Source organism: Myotis lucifugus, unplaced genomic scaffold, assembly GCF_000147115.1.
Source record: "Myotis lucifugus unplaced genomic scaffold, Myoluc2.0 scaffold_294, whole genome shotgun sequence".
Taxonomy (NCBI): domain Eukaryota; kingdom Metazoa; phylum Chordata; class Mammalia; order Chiroptera; family Vespertilionidae; genus Myotis; species Myotis lucifugus.
In genome coordinates this window covers 1,242,261-1,259,004 of record NW_005871342.1, presented here as the reverse complement: position 1 = coordinate 1,259,004, position 16,744 = coordinate 1,242,261, and the positions used below count along the sequence as shown (strand labels likewise).

The 16,744-nt window shown below is 39.5% G+C and overlaps 1 protein-coding gene across 3 annotated transcripts in view; it reads right to left on the bottom strand.

The window, feature by feature from the left end:
* The window catches only part of STK3 (serine/threonine kinase 3), a 208,760-nt gene that overhangs the window by 16,832 nt on the left and 175,184 nt on the right, over positions 1-16,744 (bottom strand). The window contains exon 11 of one of the 3 annotated variants that reach the window (XM_023763619.1): positions 11,230-11,366. The exons of the other annotated variants lie outside the window; for them this stretch is intronic. Coding sequence (XP_023619387.1) covers positions 11,334-11,366 — 33 coding nt within the window. The 3' untranslated portion in view covers positions 11,230-11,333. Of the gene's footprint in view, positions 1-11,229; positions 11,367-16,744 lie in introns of those variants that run through there. 3 annotated transcript variants of the gene reach the window in all.

Genomic DNA, 16,744 nt, shown 5'->3' with positions numbered 1-16,744 from the left:
ACTGGCTTCTCATGAGGGCAGATTTCCTAGGTGGTTTTGTGAGGTTATAGCAGTGGGCGTTTCCCCATCCTCTGGCAAATCTCTGCTCTGAGTGCTATTAAAAAACATACTACTTATTGATTCTTAAGAAGTGGTGGGTTTTTAACTTTGTAGAGTGACCAAACATTGAATAATTGGTAACTATTTTATGAAGATTCTTAAATCCCATTAAGAAATTAACTTAAAGAAAACTTGAGGGACAGAAGCAAAAGTGAAAGCAATAGGATGAAATAAAGTTAATCCTCCTAGATACACTGAACTGTAACCAAAGTGACTGTGGAATGGGCAGACTTCTGAAAAGGGCAGGGGGTGAAGGGAAACGCTTTATTGGTTTCAGGAGTCTAAGGTTTATAAAGGAGGGGAACGGCCTCCAGCTGATGACTGGTCCCTGAGAAGGAAGGAGATGGGCCACTATCAGACCAAGGGTATTTGGAACTGAGAAAACATGAGGCCACTGAGCTCCACCAATAGAATTAGTGGCTCCTCAACTCCTCTCAGAAGGGCAAGAGATCACTGCCTCTAAGAGAGGGCTGGGTCACCGGCTATCGAGCACCCTCTGGTGGTCAATTTGACATCACAGATTTCCTGCCTTTTAAGAGCAGATACCTGCTTTCCTTAAAAAAAAAAAAAATTAGCATAGTATATTTCAAAACCTTTTTTAGTCAAGGAAGGAATCACCAATAGCAGTGCTGGGCTAAGATAGGTGTAAATTTGACACTCCCAAAAGTAAGCCATTATAATGATTCAAAGAAAGGTACCTCTGAATGTGTTTATAATCCATAGGTGAAATTACTTAAATGAGAAGATCTAGTCCAGTGATGGCGAACCTATGACACGCGTGTCAGAGGTGACACACGAACTCATTTTTTTGGTTGATTTTTCTTTGTTAAATGGCATTTAAATATATAAAATAAATATCAAAAATATAAGTCTTTATTTTACTATGGTTGCAAATATCAAAAAATTTCTATAAGTGACACGGCACCAGAGTTAAGTTAGGGTTTTTGAAAATGCTGACATGCCGAGCTCAAAAGGTTCGCCATTACTGATCTAGTCAGTACTTAGCTATTTAAAATTTAATTCTTTGAAGCACTTACTTTCCATGAAATAGCCTTGAGCAGGGGTCCTCAAACTTTTTAAACAGGGGACCAGTTCACTGTCCTTCAGACCGTTGGAGGGCCGGACTATAGTTTAAAAAAAAACTATGAACAAATTCCTATGCACACTGCACATATCTTATTTTGAAGTAAAAAAACAAAACGGGAACAAATACAATATTTGTATTTGCATGTGGCCCGCGGGCTGTAGTTTGAGGACCCCTGGCCTTGAGCCTGATGTCTGATATTTTCCAAATCATATTATAAAATACTTTACCATTTACAAAGCATGCTTATATACATTGTATCAAATGGGCCTCATAGTAATTCTGTGAAATCAGACAGATAATTCTATAAATAGGTATTATTCTTACTTTACAGATAAGATGAGGTTTAGAATGATTCAGTAACTTCCTTAAGTAGCACAATTTCCTCAAAATCTAAGATGTCCCAAATAATTGAATGTACACTAAATTAGCCTGTCTATAATCTTTATCCTCTGTTATACAGAAAATAAAAATCAGAATTTTCATGATAAAGCAAAAGAAAATATTACTTATTCTAGATCATTTGTTTTCATGTTATTTCTGCATTATCTACAATAAATAATTCAAGTAATTACTATATCTGAATAGGCAAACATCACAAAAGAAGGAAATAAAAATGGGAAAGCAAAAAAGCCATAGAAAACAGAAAAACAGGTGTGGTTCATAAGATCCACATTGATTTGGGAGCAAAATGGATCAAAAATTAAGAGGGTAAGATGATTACACAAAGTACTTGGCATTTTATAATTCTTTCATTTTGTAAAGTGCCTTTAAATTTGTTACTTTTTATAACCCCTAAGAGATAATTGAGAGGCATAATAACCTTAAATGGCAAATCAAGAAGATTGCAAAAGTACTTAGAAAGTAAGCCATCACTTTTGTTTAAAAGAAAATAGCTTGTGATTTTAATTACAAGGCAAATTCCCATTTTTTTTCTGAATATAAAGCAATGCAGCTTAGAAACATCCCTGCTGCATGGTCTTCCACACCCAGTTAGTTAATGGGGACTCATGCCTCCCTCATCCAAGGTCAGATTGCCCGAGGGTGGTCTCAGAAACCTAACTCTTATACACCTTCAAACTCTCTTCCTTAGTCTTTAGCATCAACATTGAAATACTTTTAAATATTTTCTATCTTAAACCAACCAACCAACCAACCAACCAACCAAAATAACCCTGCCTTCATTTCCATCTACCCCTCTAGTAGTCACATTTTCATTCTCTTCTCTCAAAAGTCAGACTTGTCAGGAGTGTGGGGAAAACAGGCTCTATGCTCTAACCCGGTCCTCATACTTCAACTCACTTCCTACTCACTCCATACTGCTTCTGCGCCCCTCCCTGCTCTCAACTGCTCTTGTTGAGTCACAAAGTCAAATAATTCCTCTTAGTTTATATCTTATTTGACCCTTCAATCTGCACTTTATACTTTGTCCACTCATTCCTTCTTATTCTTCAGCTCATAGCATTTCACAAGTGCCTTTTTTCAACAAGCATTTTTTGTTGAAAAAAGACAGAAATAAGCAAATCCTCATAGTCTAAAAGCTGCTCCTGGCCATGTAAATCTCTAAAAATGCCTTTTTAGGGTCTATAGTTCATCTTGGTTCTATTTAATTTTGAGGTGGAATTTTGTCTTGGCCAGACACTGAAAAGCTTGAATTCTGAAAAATCAGTATTTTTGTTTTTTAAAGAGCTGGCTATCAAAAGTAGTTATTAACCAAAGATGGTTCATCATCACCCAGTCTGTGAAACATCAATAATACATTAATAATAAGAGCCATCTTACATTTCAAAAACCACCAAGGAAGATTCTGTTTACTAATTTATCAGTGTTTATCATCACTATGGCACATTTAAAGAAAAATTTAATATTAATCATTAAAGATGTTACTGTGATGAAATTTCCTGAAATCAGAGACCATCTGTATATCCAAAATGTCTTAATCAATATATCAGTTAACACAATTTTCAAACTGTATTAGTATTAGAGACAGAATAGAATGGTGGGTACTAGCTATAGTTATAAGAAATATTAATCATTCTCTGTTAACCATGATTGTTCTGTTCCGATTAGAGAAAGCACATTCTGACCTCACTGAGACTTGTACGCCCCGGGACATGGGAGTTAACCTGGGAATGCAGTCCATCTTCCTTTTCTGAGAACTGCCTATCACAGTGATGGCGAACCTATGACACGAGAACTCATTTTTTTGGTTGATTTTTCTTTGTTAAATGGCATTTAAATATATAAAATAAATATAAAAAATATGTCTTTGTTTTACTATGGTTGCAAATATCAAAAAATTTCTATATGTGACACGGCACCAGAGTTAAGTTAGGGTTTTTCAAAATGCTGACACGCCGAGCTCAAAAGGTTCGCCATCACTGGCCTATCATCATGGGAAGATTAACAACTATGTAGGGGAAACAATCTGGTCCTGGAGGCACTAGCCCTCTGAGACCCCCCAGCCCACACTGCCTATAACCTGTAACCATTATACCTGCCTACTCCCCATGCCCGTAATTCCTACTCCCCCATGCCGGTAATTCCTACTCCCCATGCCCGTAATTCCTACTTCCCCATGCCTGTAATTCCTATTTCCCCATGCTGGTAATTCCTACTCCCCCATGCTGGTAATTCCTACTCCCCATGCCCGTAATTCCTACTCCCCCATGCCGGTAATTCCTATTTCCCCATGCCTGTAATTCCTACTTCCCCATGCTGGTAATTCCTACTCCCCCATGCCGGTAATTCCTACTCCCCTTGTAATCTTTGTCCTTCTGCCTAATATAAGCAGCTGGCTTATGGGGGTGGAGGGGGTAGAGCAGATTTTCGTGGCTGACCTGCTGCTCTCCCATACCGCCGGCAGGATTGGAATAAACGCTCAGACATGATTCAACCCTGTCTCTGCTTAACTGGCTCAAGTGACAGGCAGCCCGGACCCATTGGTTGTTGGGTTTCATTAGGAACCTCAATTCAAATGGTTGATATCTTATTGTCGGGCAGAGGCCAGAGGTTGGTGGACTCTCTGGTCCATGTGCCTGAAAATCCTGGGCTTAGGTGTTGGTATCACTTTGGTCAAAGCCCCAGAAACAGGAGCAGAAGAGGAGGCACAGAATGTAGAACATCCAGTTATATTAGAAAATAATGGGAGAAAAGACTGAGAGATGGCCTACCTTTGCTCCCCTAAAAACCTTCATTTCTCAAGCACACAAAAAAGTGTTAGAACTGACGCAATAGATCTTTTACTAAATTGTTCTTCTAAAGCCTGCTATGTTTTAGAAAGTAAAAAGTCAAATGATCAGAAACAGTAATCCACAATCAGATTAAACGCCACTGTTAAAGAACAGACCATGTGATATAACAAAAATGAGGTCTGAGCAGAAACATCACACATTTAAAATATTTAAAAATAAAAATAGACAAATCTCTTAAGGAGGTCTTTTCAAACATCATCTGACATCAATACTATGATAAAACTCAGCGACAAGTTTAAAGAAGTGAGACAAATTGCCACCATGCCCCGGTGGGCTAAAACTTTAAGAATCTTGTAAACAGCAGATTTAATAATAACACCCCCATGTGAAGTTTGAAACAATGTTAGTTGCCCCTCTAGAATTTCTTCCTCTTGGTGCCATCCCAAGTAGCACCATATAAGTGGCTCTGATTGGGTAGTTTGGTCATGACTAAAGACGGTAAACAGAGTAGCATGAGGTTTTAGTTCATCTGAAAGAGAACCCTCGAGGACTGTAAGGACCACCTGCACCTGAGCTACATTTCACGGCAAAGGCAGATCTATTGTGCAGAGAAAGCATCAAAATCCGACAATTACTCCAACATGTACTTAATGTGAGTTAATAGTTTTTATTAAAACCATTGGGGGAGAAAAGTTTTATCTTCCACGTGTACTGAACATAATAATGCTGTCTGTTTTTTCCAGATAACTTGTCAAACCTGAGCTAGGGAAGGTGAGAACCCTGCAGTGATTTTCCAGCAGGCATGGAGACGTGGGAGCACCTCAGTCCAGGGCAGAGAGCTTTACTGCCCTGCAGAGTTGGGATTATACTGGTTAGGTGATGAAAGGTCAAGGTGATTATCAGGACTAATCTGAATTGCTAATCTGAATTGCACGAGATTACTGTAATAGAGCTGCTTTATACTTATCAGCAGTCTTAAATGGCCATGGGAAATGCTCTGGTTGTGTGGTCCCTTGTAACTAGGATTTTCATTCCAATAGAAAAGGGGAAACGATTGATTCCAGGTGAGAGCAACGTTGCCTGCCCCGCCACCCCCTAGCTGAGAAGTGACAACCACATTATTGGCAAATAAAAAAGGCAAATGCATGAACAGATTTTAGTGTTGCAATAAAACAAAACTTACTACCTCCTACCCCCATCAATGTGGCATTTTTAATGACATGAATAATAAATACTGAGACAAGTGATAATTATTCAAAACTGATTTCATTTCAAAAATAATCATAGCCAAGATTATTTTTATACAGTCATCCCCCCAAATTTCCAAGTTCCCTAAACATCTTTAAATTTTATTACTGCCGATGACTTCCCCTATCACCACACGTGTCCTGTAAAAGACTTGTCTTAACTCCAGTCCCTAGCAGCTCAGCTGCACCCTCGGTGCCCATGACTGAGGGCTGAGGGTTCCTGTACCCCTCCCCCATACAGATCCCTTAGCTCACTCGCTACTTCCCATCCCTGTTCTCCACCAGAACTACCCCTGCAGCTCTGACTGCTGGACAGGCTTGAGAAAGCAGACATTCTGGGGTATAAAGTTGCAATGGCTGCACTAGCGAAATCATTACACCCGGGGAGCGGCCCTGACGAAGGAAGGGGCAGAGAAGGGAAAGGACACAGAGAAGAGGCTTCATGTAATGACATTTGGGGCTGGAAGTCCTTTGTGTAGACGATTTAACAGCAACCCTGACTCCTACTCACTAGACACTGGTAGCTATGCCCCAGTTGTGAGAACCAAAAATGTGCCCCGACTTTACCAAATGGTCCCTGGAGGGCAAAATCATCTCTTGCTGAGAATCAATAGAGAGATGTAAGAAGAAAATTAAGGAGAGAAAAGGATCTGAATTCAGACCCTTGAGCTATGTATGAAAGAAGCTAGTGCCTTTTGGTAGATAACATGCTTACTCTCTCTGAACATTACTCAATGTAATAAAAAGTCAAGAGTGAGCACAAGGACAAGGGCACTAGAGGTCAGAGGAAGTGAGAAATTCATAAGGAAGAATTCCAACCTCTGCCTCCCACTGACAAGGTGGTCCCTGTGTCTTCTGAAGAGCGCTCAGACTTTTCCTTGAGGCTCTTATAAAGCCAGCAGGAAGCAGGGGGTGGGGAAGGGCTGGGGAGTTGAGAGGTGGAGAAGGCCTCCCATAGCTACCCTAAGCTTAAGGCAGACCAAGCCTGCTTCTGAGCAGAGTCAAGGACTGAACCAGGGGAGGGCCACAGCCCACTTTTCCAGGCCAGATGCCTGGGGTTCTCACTGCAGAACCTAGAAAGACTCGTAGTGCTCCCCAACGTTCCCACAGGGGCTTTAGCGGACTAAAACAAAGGAACAGTTTATCTTCTGTCTGGTTATTGTGTGACTTGGAGAAAACCATCTCAGTTCTTTCAGTTTCTGAGCTTCTCAAGTAAAATGGAAATGTTAGAGCTCATTTCCCAGGGTTGTTCTGAAGGTGACATGAGACGCTAAAGGCCAAGCACAAAGGTCGGCACAGCTGCTCTTGCCTCCTGACCCCCCCTCCCCTTCTCTTTAAACTCGTTCCCTTTCAGCTCACACATATGCCCACATCTGTGCCGCCTCCACAGCACAGCAGAGCTCTCCTCACTCTGCTCTTACCGGCTACATTTCCTAGCTTCTGTCATCATCTGGTTCTGGGATTTTCCTCTCCCCTATGCTCTTGATGAGGTGGCAATGGTACTGGCTGCTAAATGCATCTAACTCCTTTCATCTCTGGTGACAAAAGAGAGCATGTCAGGATAGCAACAGGGAGAATGGAGAAAAGGGTTGGAGTTATGAGGATGACAAATTTCATCTTCATCAGTCACTGTTTTACCCCTGGCAGCTCTGATGTTTTACCCCTGGCAGCTCTTCACCACTTGGGTGAAGAGTTGAAGGAATTTCTTTCTGTGTGATAGTGTAGGCATGTAGTTGAGTAGGAAACTGGAGAGGCAGCAAAAGGATTAAAAGGCATATCAGGAGTTCAGCTTTTAGTATGTCAGAGTAAGCTAACAGCCTAACTTCTTCACAGATAACAGCCTTAAACTGTGGGCAAAATACAAAAACCAACTACTAAAATCTCTGAAGGGTAAACAAAAATACATTTCCCCCTCCACAATAAACATTTACAATATCTGGGATGTAATCCACGATTGCTTGACATATCAAGAATCAGGAAAATGTGATCCCCTCTCAAAGGAAAACACAATCAACACAGACCAACTTGAATATGACCCACATATAGAAACGGACGGGACTTTAAAGCAGCTATAATTATGCTCACTAAGGTGAGGGAAAATAAGCTCATAATGAATGAAAAAATGGGAAATCTCAGGTGAGAAACAGAATATAACAAAAACCAAATGAAAATTTTTTTTTTCTGATTTTAGAGAGAGGAAGGGGGAAAGAGGGAGAAGGAGAAGAAGAGGGAAACATCAATTTGTCTTTCCACGTATTTATGCATTTATTGGTTGATTCTTGTATGTGCCCTGACTGGGTATTGAACCTGCAACCCTGGTGAATTGGGAAGGTGCTCTATCAGACTGAACTAACCAGCCAGGCCAACCAAATAAAAAAATTAGAACTATCTGAAATTGTTAGGTAGGTAGCTAGTTAGTATTAAGAGAGAAGGGAAGCAAGGGAATCAGACATGAAGCATAATAAACTAGGGACTGAATCAGACAGCAAGCCTGCTTCACCAGGAAGCTGCGGCATTCACAGGTTCCCCAGGGGCTGCTGCATCCTCTGCCCTCAGGACCTCACCCCCAAAGCAGGCAGGACCCACGTTATGGTCATTAGCTGGGGTTACCCAGGGAGAGTAAAATAAAGGGGGAGGTCCTTCTGCTGAGGCAGGCGCAGCAGGAGCTAAGATGCCAACCATAAGGGGGAGGTCTCTAGCCTGGGGAAAGAATTGGATTCGATAAGAGACACAGGAGCCTGGAAGGTCCAGGAAATGGATTGGTTAGGGGAAGCCCAGCACAAACCCTGGAAGGATTGGGAAATTGGTCCTTCTCAAGCCTGAGGTAATATAATCAAAGTTTAACAAGTGTTTGCTCACCCATAGGTACAGCCGCGTGGGCCTGGCAGCTGTGGGGCCTCAAACTCAGGCTCCAAATGTGGGCCTAGGTACTCGGTATGGCTACTCAGCACAGCAGGGCACAGAGGCTACGCCAGCCGGTCGGGGACAGACACTGAACTGGGTAAGAACCAGTGGCACAGAATTTCTGGACCCTGACCTTTTCTTCTGGGCTGGATGAAGCCAAGGCTGGTTTTTTTTGTTTGTTTGTTTTATTTTTTTACAGCGGACGGATGGAGGTGAGACACTGGGAACCTCGAGGCAGTCTTTAATTTCTATTCCAATAAATCTCACCACTACATCTCCTTCCATATGTGTGTAGGTCCCTGAAATGCTTTTTATGACTTCATGGAAGGACCCCATTTCTACTGGCAACAACATAATTTTACCGGCTATGCTAGAGAGCAGAAGAGAGGTCTAAAGCTCTATTGGAAAAGATCAATAGAAATTATCCAGTCTGAAGAAGAGAGAGAAAAGATGGAGGAAAATGGACAGAGCTTCAGGGAACTTTGGAACAATGCTAAAATGTCTTCTAGGAATATTTTATTTGGAGTTCCAGAAGGTGGAGAATGAGAAAATGGGGCAAAAACAAACAAACAAACAAACAAGAAAACCCAACAAACCCACAAAAAACCAACTGAATAATTACTAAATTTGGTAAAACAACATAAATTTACAGGTTCAAAAAACTCGTGAACTATGAAGAGGATTGAAACAACATTAATCACAAAAATCTACGCCTACATTTACTGAAAACCAAAAATAAAGAAAAAAGCTTAAAAGTAGAGAAAAATGACACACCATATCTCATGTATACAACAATATCTATCATCACTGACTTCTCTTTAGAAAATGTGGAGACCAGGAGAGTGGAACAATATTTAAGTGTTCTGGGTGGGGGGGAGCCACTTCACTTTCATATAAAGGCACAGGCAGGTGGAAGTAAGTGGATGTAAATAGGCACGGCATGCAAACAGGAAGCACAAGAAGGCTGCAGTGGCTGTTAAACTTGGGGGAGGGGAGCCTATCACCTGCCTCCCAAGAATGGCAGCAGAGAGAACAATCAGGGGATCCACTGGTTGTTGCCAAATATAACCCACTATGAGTGGAAAATACATAAAGAATTCCTTAAACTCCCCTGTCCCCTCCTTCAAAGGCAGGGAAATACATAAGGGTAGGGAGTAAATGTTGTACAATCATCAGTTACTGAGTCTTCGTTTCCAGTCTCTGCCGGCTTGAGTAAGGAAGGGAACATCATCTGGAAGGACTATTGGTCTGAATACATTTGGTATTTTTTAAATAATGGAATAAAGTTTTGATAGTCATGTTTCTCCTGTGCTTGTCACCCAGTCCTTCCACATTAAAAAAGTTAAAGTCACTGAAGTGTAATATTTATTCAACTGAAGCTAGTTCCACACATTCCTCACACTTCCCTTGAACTAGCATCAAAGATTTACTTAAAAGGTCATGAGGAATTCAAAGTCAAGGTTTTTCCTGCCTGTCCCATCTCAACACTTCAAAATGAACGTAAACATATACTAATGTCACTTCATCTATACCATTCAACTTTCCAAAGAGCTTTAAAAGAAAACACCCTACAGGCATATTTTTGACATGCTAATCCTGGAGATAAAATAGTATAGGATTCTTACAGATCAGTTATATACTTTTTAAAAAAATATGGTTTTTAAAAATTGATTTTTAGAGAGAGAGGAAGGGAGACAGAAACATAGATGAGAGACAAAAATCGATTGGCTACCTCCTGCATGCCCCCTACTGGGGATCAAGTCCATAAGCTGGGCATGTGCCCTGACAGGGAATCAAACCAGTGACTTCTTGGTTCATGGTTCGATGCTCAACCACTGCACCATACTGGCCGGGCAAGTTACGTATTTTTAAAACATTATTGCTCCCTCAATAAAAATAAATCAGAGAGTTTGAATCTTAAGAGCAATTAAAGTCAAAACTAAATGTTCTCAAAAACAATTTTACAGTTCTTTTAAAATGTTCTTCATTAAATTTAAAATAAGAATGACAAATAAGAGACAGCTGCTTTTATGAATCCTGTGAAGAAATTATATAAAGATAGAAATGAAATATATATACATGTATATGTACATATATATACACACACATACATATATAACAATTTCTAAGTGAGGGCAGGGATTGGCAATGCCTTTAATGGCTCATGAAGACACTTTTCTGGCATTTAGGTCACTGCATCCCCTTTTGAGATGGTCCTCAGGAGCTACGTCTCAACATTGCTCAGCAGGGACTCAATGACCAATATCCAAACAGCACCCCCCACCCGTAGAGATTCTATGCATGACCTCTAACTGCTTGGTGCCTAAGTCTCCACAGATGTCAAACAGAGAAGAATAATTGCTAGCCACCTCTCAGCAATTCCAGAAGATTTAATGAGACAAGGAGCCAGACCTCCATGGTGAGTCAATTATTCCCAGGGTGGAAGTTATGTTATTTGTGAGGTGTTGTAACTCTAAGGATAATAGAGTATTGTACAGAATTACAAAGCCTATTTATTGATTCCCCAAAGTGTTTACATGAAAGCCTTCAGAATAATGTACTCACCAAGTAACAAATGGTCCAATGTTTTATTAAAAAGTTTGAATTGGATGGAATGCATCATACAGATTTTATAATGTTATTTCTCTTCTATTAATAAGAGACAGAACACAAATCTTTTAGGATAAATGGTTTTAAAGGAATAGACAGATAGGGAGGAAGCGTTCTAACTGAATCCAGGCCTATTAAAACGGCCTGGTACCATGCACTATGTATTCATTGAGCCAAGTCTAGAGTCTACTAACTTCAGCTTGCCCGAGGCAAGGTTGGGGTAGTGCCCTGGAATGAAAAAATATGAATCCACTGATGAAACATAATTCAATTCTTAAAAAGAAGTGTGACCCAATATTAATTGACATGATTAATATAACACATATAGTAACAAACACTTAAATTTGGATTATTGAAGTCATAGGCTCTTTAAATAGTTCACACAGGATGGTCATGCTCTCATAAGTTAAAATGGATAAAATTGATTTTTTACAGCAGATTAGCCACACAATATTAATCATATAAAATATTTCCCTGAAAGTCTTGGCACAAAAATAGGCCAATGTGTTCTGTTGTGGAGTTTTTTTTTCCAAAGTAAATTTAGATCAGGGAAGAAAACTTTAGAAAGCAATCACAAATTTCAAAATCAATAAATTCTAATTGTTTTTAAGGCGGTACATACACAGGCCTGCCAAATGCTGCAGGAAACTTATGTACAATCTGTCTGGCAGCTGGACCATGTGAAAAAATTTTAGGAACAACCCTAAAATAACCAAGACGCTGAAGCCTCAACAAACCTTGTTTTAGAAAGACCATTTTCCAGGTTCATTAAAAAAGATAAGGAAGTAAGGGTGAGATAACCAATTTAATTAAGGGTGAGGTTAATTATCTTAGGTATTTTTAATTGGTACTTTCATTTGGGCCTGGGCTTAGAAGATAGTTGACCATCATCAAGACCAGCTGCTCAGTGGCATGGAATTAAGTCATCCAAGAGGACCCAGGGATGTGTTTGAAAACAGGGGGTAAGATGGCTCCAGAGAAATGAAGATTCTGTTAAGTGAAACTAGTCAGTTTCTTACTACTTTTTTTTTCTTACTACCTTTTAAAAACGGACTCTACTGACCTAACCTTTAACATTAAGAGACTGAATGAGATTTAGTTTCCCAATATGTGTGCCATCATGGCTTAAAGACTTATTATAGTCCACTTTATTTCAAGTCCTACAGTTTTCCAAAAGGACCAAGAAACATTTAAACAAAGAAAACAATTTATTTTCTACAGAAATTGGGGGGTAAATGCAAAACTTTGTCTTTAAAAATAGTTTTAGTTTGACACTAAAGTATCAGCACTTGAACAGAAGCAATAAAATATTTTAATTGTTCACTTGAAAATTATAAAAATAGTGCACATTTATAAAAAAAAAATCCAATACAAAAATGTACTAGTGAAAGTCCACTTCTGCCCGGGCCAGTGTGGCTCAGTTGGCTGGGTGTTGTCCCGTGCAGGGAAAGTTACTGGTTTGATGCCAGGTCAGGACATGTGCCTGGTTGTGGGATCCATCCCGAATAGGGGGTATGCAGGAGACACCAGACTGATCTTACATCAATGTTTCTCTCTCTTCCTTTTTACCTAAAAATCAATTTAAACACACACACACACATATATATTTTCTCTTTTTTTAAAAGTCCACTTCTGACTTTCCATTCCATTCCAACCATATAACTCACCACCATGGAAAACTGATTTGTTGCACACCTTCTCCCAACATACACTCCCACACAAACATTTTTACAAAAATAGAAGCATTTTTCTGTCCTATAACTTGTTTTTATTCACAAGACAATGTATCATAAACAGCCTTGTGGATCTGTACATACAAACCTGCCACTTTGCTTTTAATGAAGGCAGATACATACATACACACACACACACACACACACACACGTTTAATTGCTAAGTTCTTTCATTTGCTTATTCATTCTACAAACCTTTACTGAATGTCTACTAGGTTTTAGGTATGGTGCTAGGCTGGGCGTGACAATTGCCAGAGGGGAACAAAAAAGCAACTGCAAGTGTTACTGATATAGCTTGGGGGAGGGGGAACTTTCTCAGTGGAGGTACACTTAAGACTAGTCTCAAAGGGTAGAAAACAGTTAGCTAGGCAAAGAGTGAACAGTCCTCATCAAATTAGAATATAAAAATGCAAGATTATGTACTTTTTATACCAATGTATGTACTTCCATGTGAATAAACTATTTCACCATATTATATTATTTGCTTTTTTAAAAAGTAAATACAAAGAAAATAACACTGGAACTAGATTTTCACTAGTATAATTAATAAGAATTAACCTAAAAACACTTCACATAATGGGAAATATAAGATTTAAAAATTTAGGATCCTCTTTTTCATATGTGAATATGTATAATGCATATATATATACATGCACAGATACACAAACTATATACCATATAGCATACATATTGCAGAATAACATAAATCTAATCTTTTCTGGTATTCTTGGCAAATGTGTGCCTGGTCATTTGATTTATGTAGAAGAATTTTATTTCTAAATCCAATGCTTTAATAGCAGGCCAGTAGACAACCCACATTCAACCAGTCAGCTTGAATTTTACAAAGAACCATTATTGTTGTCCTAGAAGCCAGAATCTTCTTAGCTATCCAAAGTGTTGTGAAGTATGTTTTATAATCAAATTATTGTACAAAGCTAAAAAAAAAACCCACACAAAACAGTCAGCTGGAGACAGTTCTTAACTCTCAAAGGGCTCCAAAATATCACAAGAACATATATAGTCACAAACAAACATAATACAAAATCGGCACACAGAGAAAGAGATTAATTCCAAAGGGAAACTGGACAAGGATTAATAGAAGGGATAGGGTTAAGCTGGGTGGAACTTCAACTAGCACAACAGGAATGAAGGGTGCTCCAAAATAACACAGAAAGACACACGACAAAGAAGCTAGATGCTGCCAAGGACTTGTAGACGCTAGTGAAGTGGTAGGAATGAGGCTAGAGTTTAGGGGGCACAGTGAAAGCAGGAGTGGAAAATAAGGCAGATCATGAAGCAGAGGAATTACACACCAAAACGTTCAGTGTTTATCCTACAGGAAGTGAGGAGCCATCAAAGATTTCTCAAAGGAAATGATATGATCAGATAATGATGCACGAGGTGGAATGAGAAGAAGAGGTGAGTAGACAGAAGAGGGTACTATAAGAAAGCTCTAAGAGGGAGGAAATAAAGAACTGATCAGAGTTGATGAAGGGCTGCAGCAGTGGAAACTGGAAGGCACATTTTGGAGGCAGAATGAAATAGGTGAAGAACTTAGGAGCCCAAAGGCCTGGGATTTGAATTCTGGCTCCTCCACCTGCTTGTTTTCTGGAACCAGCAAGTTTAACTCCTATAAGCCACAGGTTCAACTAGAAAGCAGGAATAATGCATCTGCCTGTGTGGAAAAAACTATAGGAGAAACAGGAAGTTGAGTGGCTAAATCATATCCATACACTTATTTATCCAACAATATATAACAGTATAAAGAAGAATAAAATGTAGCCCTATCTGGCTGGGGAAACAGATTATATAAACAACTAAAACTACAATAATATAATGTACTGTACTAGAAGTAAGATCAAACACAGGAATATAAAGACAGACAGTGTACTAGTAAAGGCATTAAAGATTGTGTCAAAATGGTGAAGGGATTCCAGGAAGTTTTCATAGAGGTGATATCTGAATCGGGCTACTTATAACTTTGGGGTGTTGTATTTTCACCTTGAATTACCAGGTTCTCCACTTTACCATATATATTATATTATAAATAAACTCCTAGGACATGGTGTATCATGTGCATTTTAGAGGGTGAAAGGAAAGTCAAGAGAAAGTGGTAGAAAAAAAGTGGGGTCAAGGGAGGAAGGAGAAAGGAAGAAAGATTAGAGGAATATGAATGAATTTTAGGCAAATACCTTTTCAGGAAACAATATCTGAAAGAAAGCCAGATACTATTTAGATTCCCAGTGATATAATGTAAAGGCAGCAACATGCAAATGAAAGAATCTAACGAGTTCCAGGTGGCAGTTCAGATTTTTTCCAGGTGAAGCTGAGTGGAGGTGGCTACTGTCAGTGTCATGCCCTGTCTAAACAAGTTTTAATTTAACGTCAAGCAACACATATAATACACTTTTGTTTAGACGGTTTGCAGGGATTTGTCTGCTGCTAAGAGTCAAAATAACCTTTCTAAAGAAAGAGAACACATGTTTGCAAAGATGCTGTCCTCAATTTTTTCATATATCAGGTAATGTTTTCTAACTGATTTATTCAACAAATGTTTATTGAATACTCTGTGTAAAGTACAGTGGGGGATACAAGAGTGAATTTGATACCGATCGTGCCACCAAAAGTCTTATAAGTAAGTTCACTATAAAGTAGAAAGTGTTAAATTCAGCAAGAGATACAGATAAAACACTACACAGCATACAGCAGGGGAAGATTAAGGATGTGGCATTGGCATTAACACAGGGGGAATGTGTTATGTATGATATTCATTTGACACACACTTGATGAGCACATACCACACATCACCTAAAAGGCAAGAGAACTTGAGGTGGCTTAGTTCAACTCCTTCACTTAATGCATCAGGAGAGGAAAGACCAGAGACTCGAATAGCAAATTCAAGCACACTGCACAGAGGAAAAATTAGAATTGATATCTGCAACCTGCAAGTCCGGCACTTTCTACTATTTTACTCCGTCTCCATCGAAACCCTCGATCTGAATATTTGTGATGGCCAATCACTATTTCAAAATGCATCCCATTCCATTTATGACTAGTCTTATTTGCTGTAAAATACCTCCTCTAACATTTAGTTAAAATTTGCCTCCAAGAGCTTCACAGATAAGGAAAAGCTAAAGGAGTTCATCACCACCAAACCAGTATTATATGAAATGCTGAAAGGTATCCTTTAAGAAGAGGAAGAAGAAGAAAAAGGTAAAGATACAAATTATGAACAACAAATACGCATCTATCAACAAGTGAATCTAAGAATCAAGTGAATAAATAATCTGATGAACAGAATGAACTGGTGATTATAATAGAATCAGGGGCATAGAAAGGGAGTGGACTGACTATTCTTGGGGGGGAAAGGGGTGTGGGGGATGCAGGAAGAGACTGGACAAAAATCGTGCATCTATGGATGAGGACAGTGGAGGGGTGAGGGAGGAGGGTGAGGGGGGGGACTGGGTGGAGGGGAGCTATGAGGGGGGGGAAAAGAGGGAACAACTGTAATAATCTGAACAATAAAGATTTAATAATTAAAAAATAAATAAATAAATAAAATTTGCCTTCATTTCTAACCAGTGGCCCCCTCTGGAGCTCCATAGAACATATATAATCCTGTGGCCATATGACCGTTATTCACGCATCTGAAGACAATGCGCATGTCTCCGCCCTATTATTCGGGATTCAGCACATCACCATGCTTGGGGGACAGGCATTGGAACCAGGCAATTAGCAGACATTTGGTCCTGTCCAAAACGACCAAGCTTAGAAAACATCCCCGGGCTCAAACGGCCCATAATGCTTATCTACAGTTACACTAGTATGAGACCCAGTGCCGGGCACTGGTAGGGTCCCTAGCGGCTGCCGGCC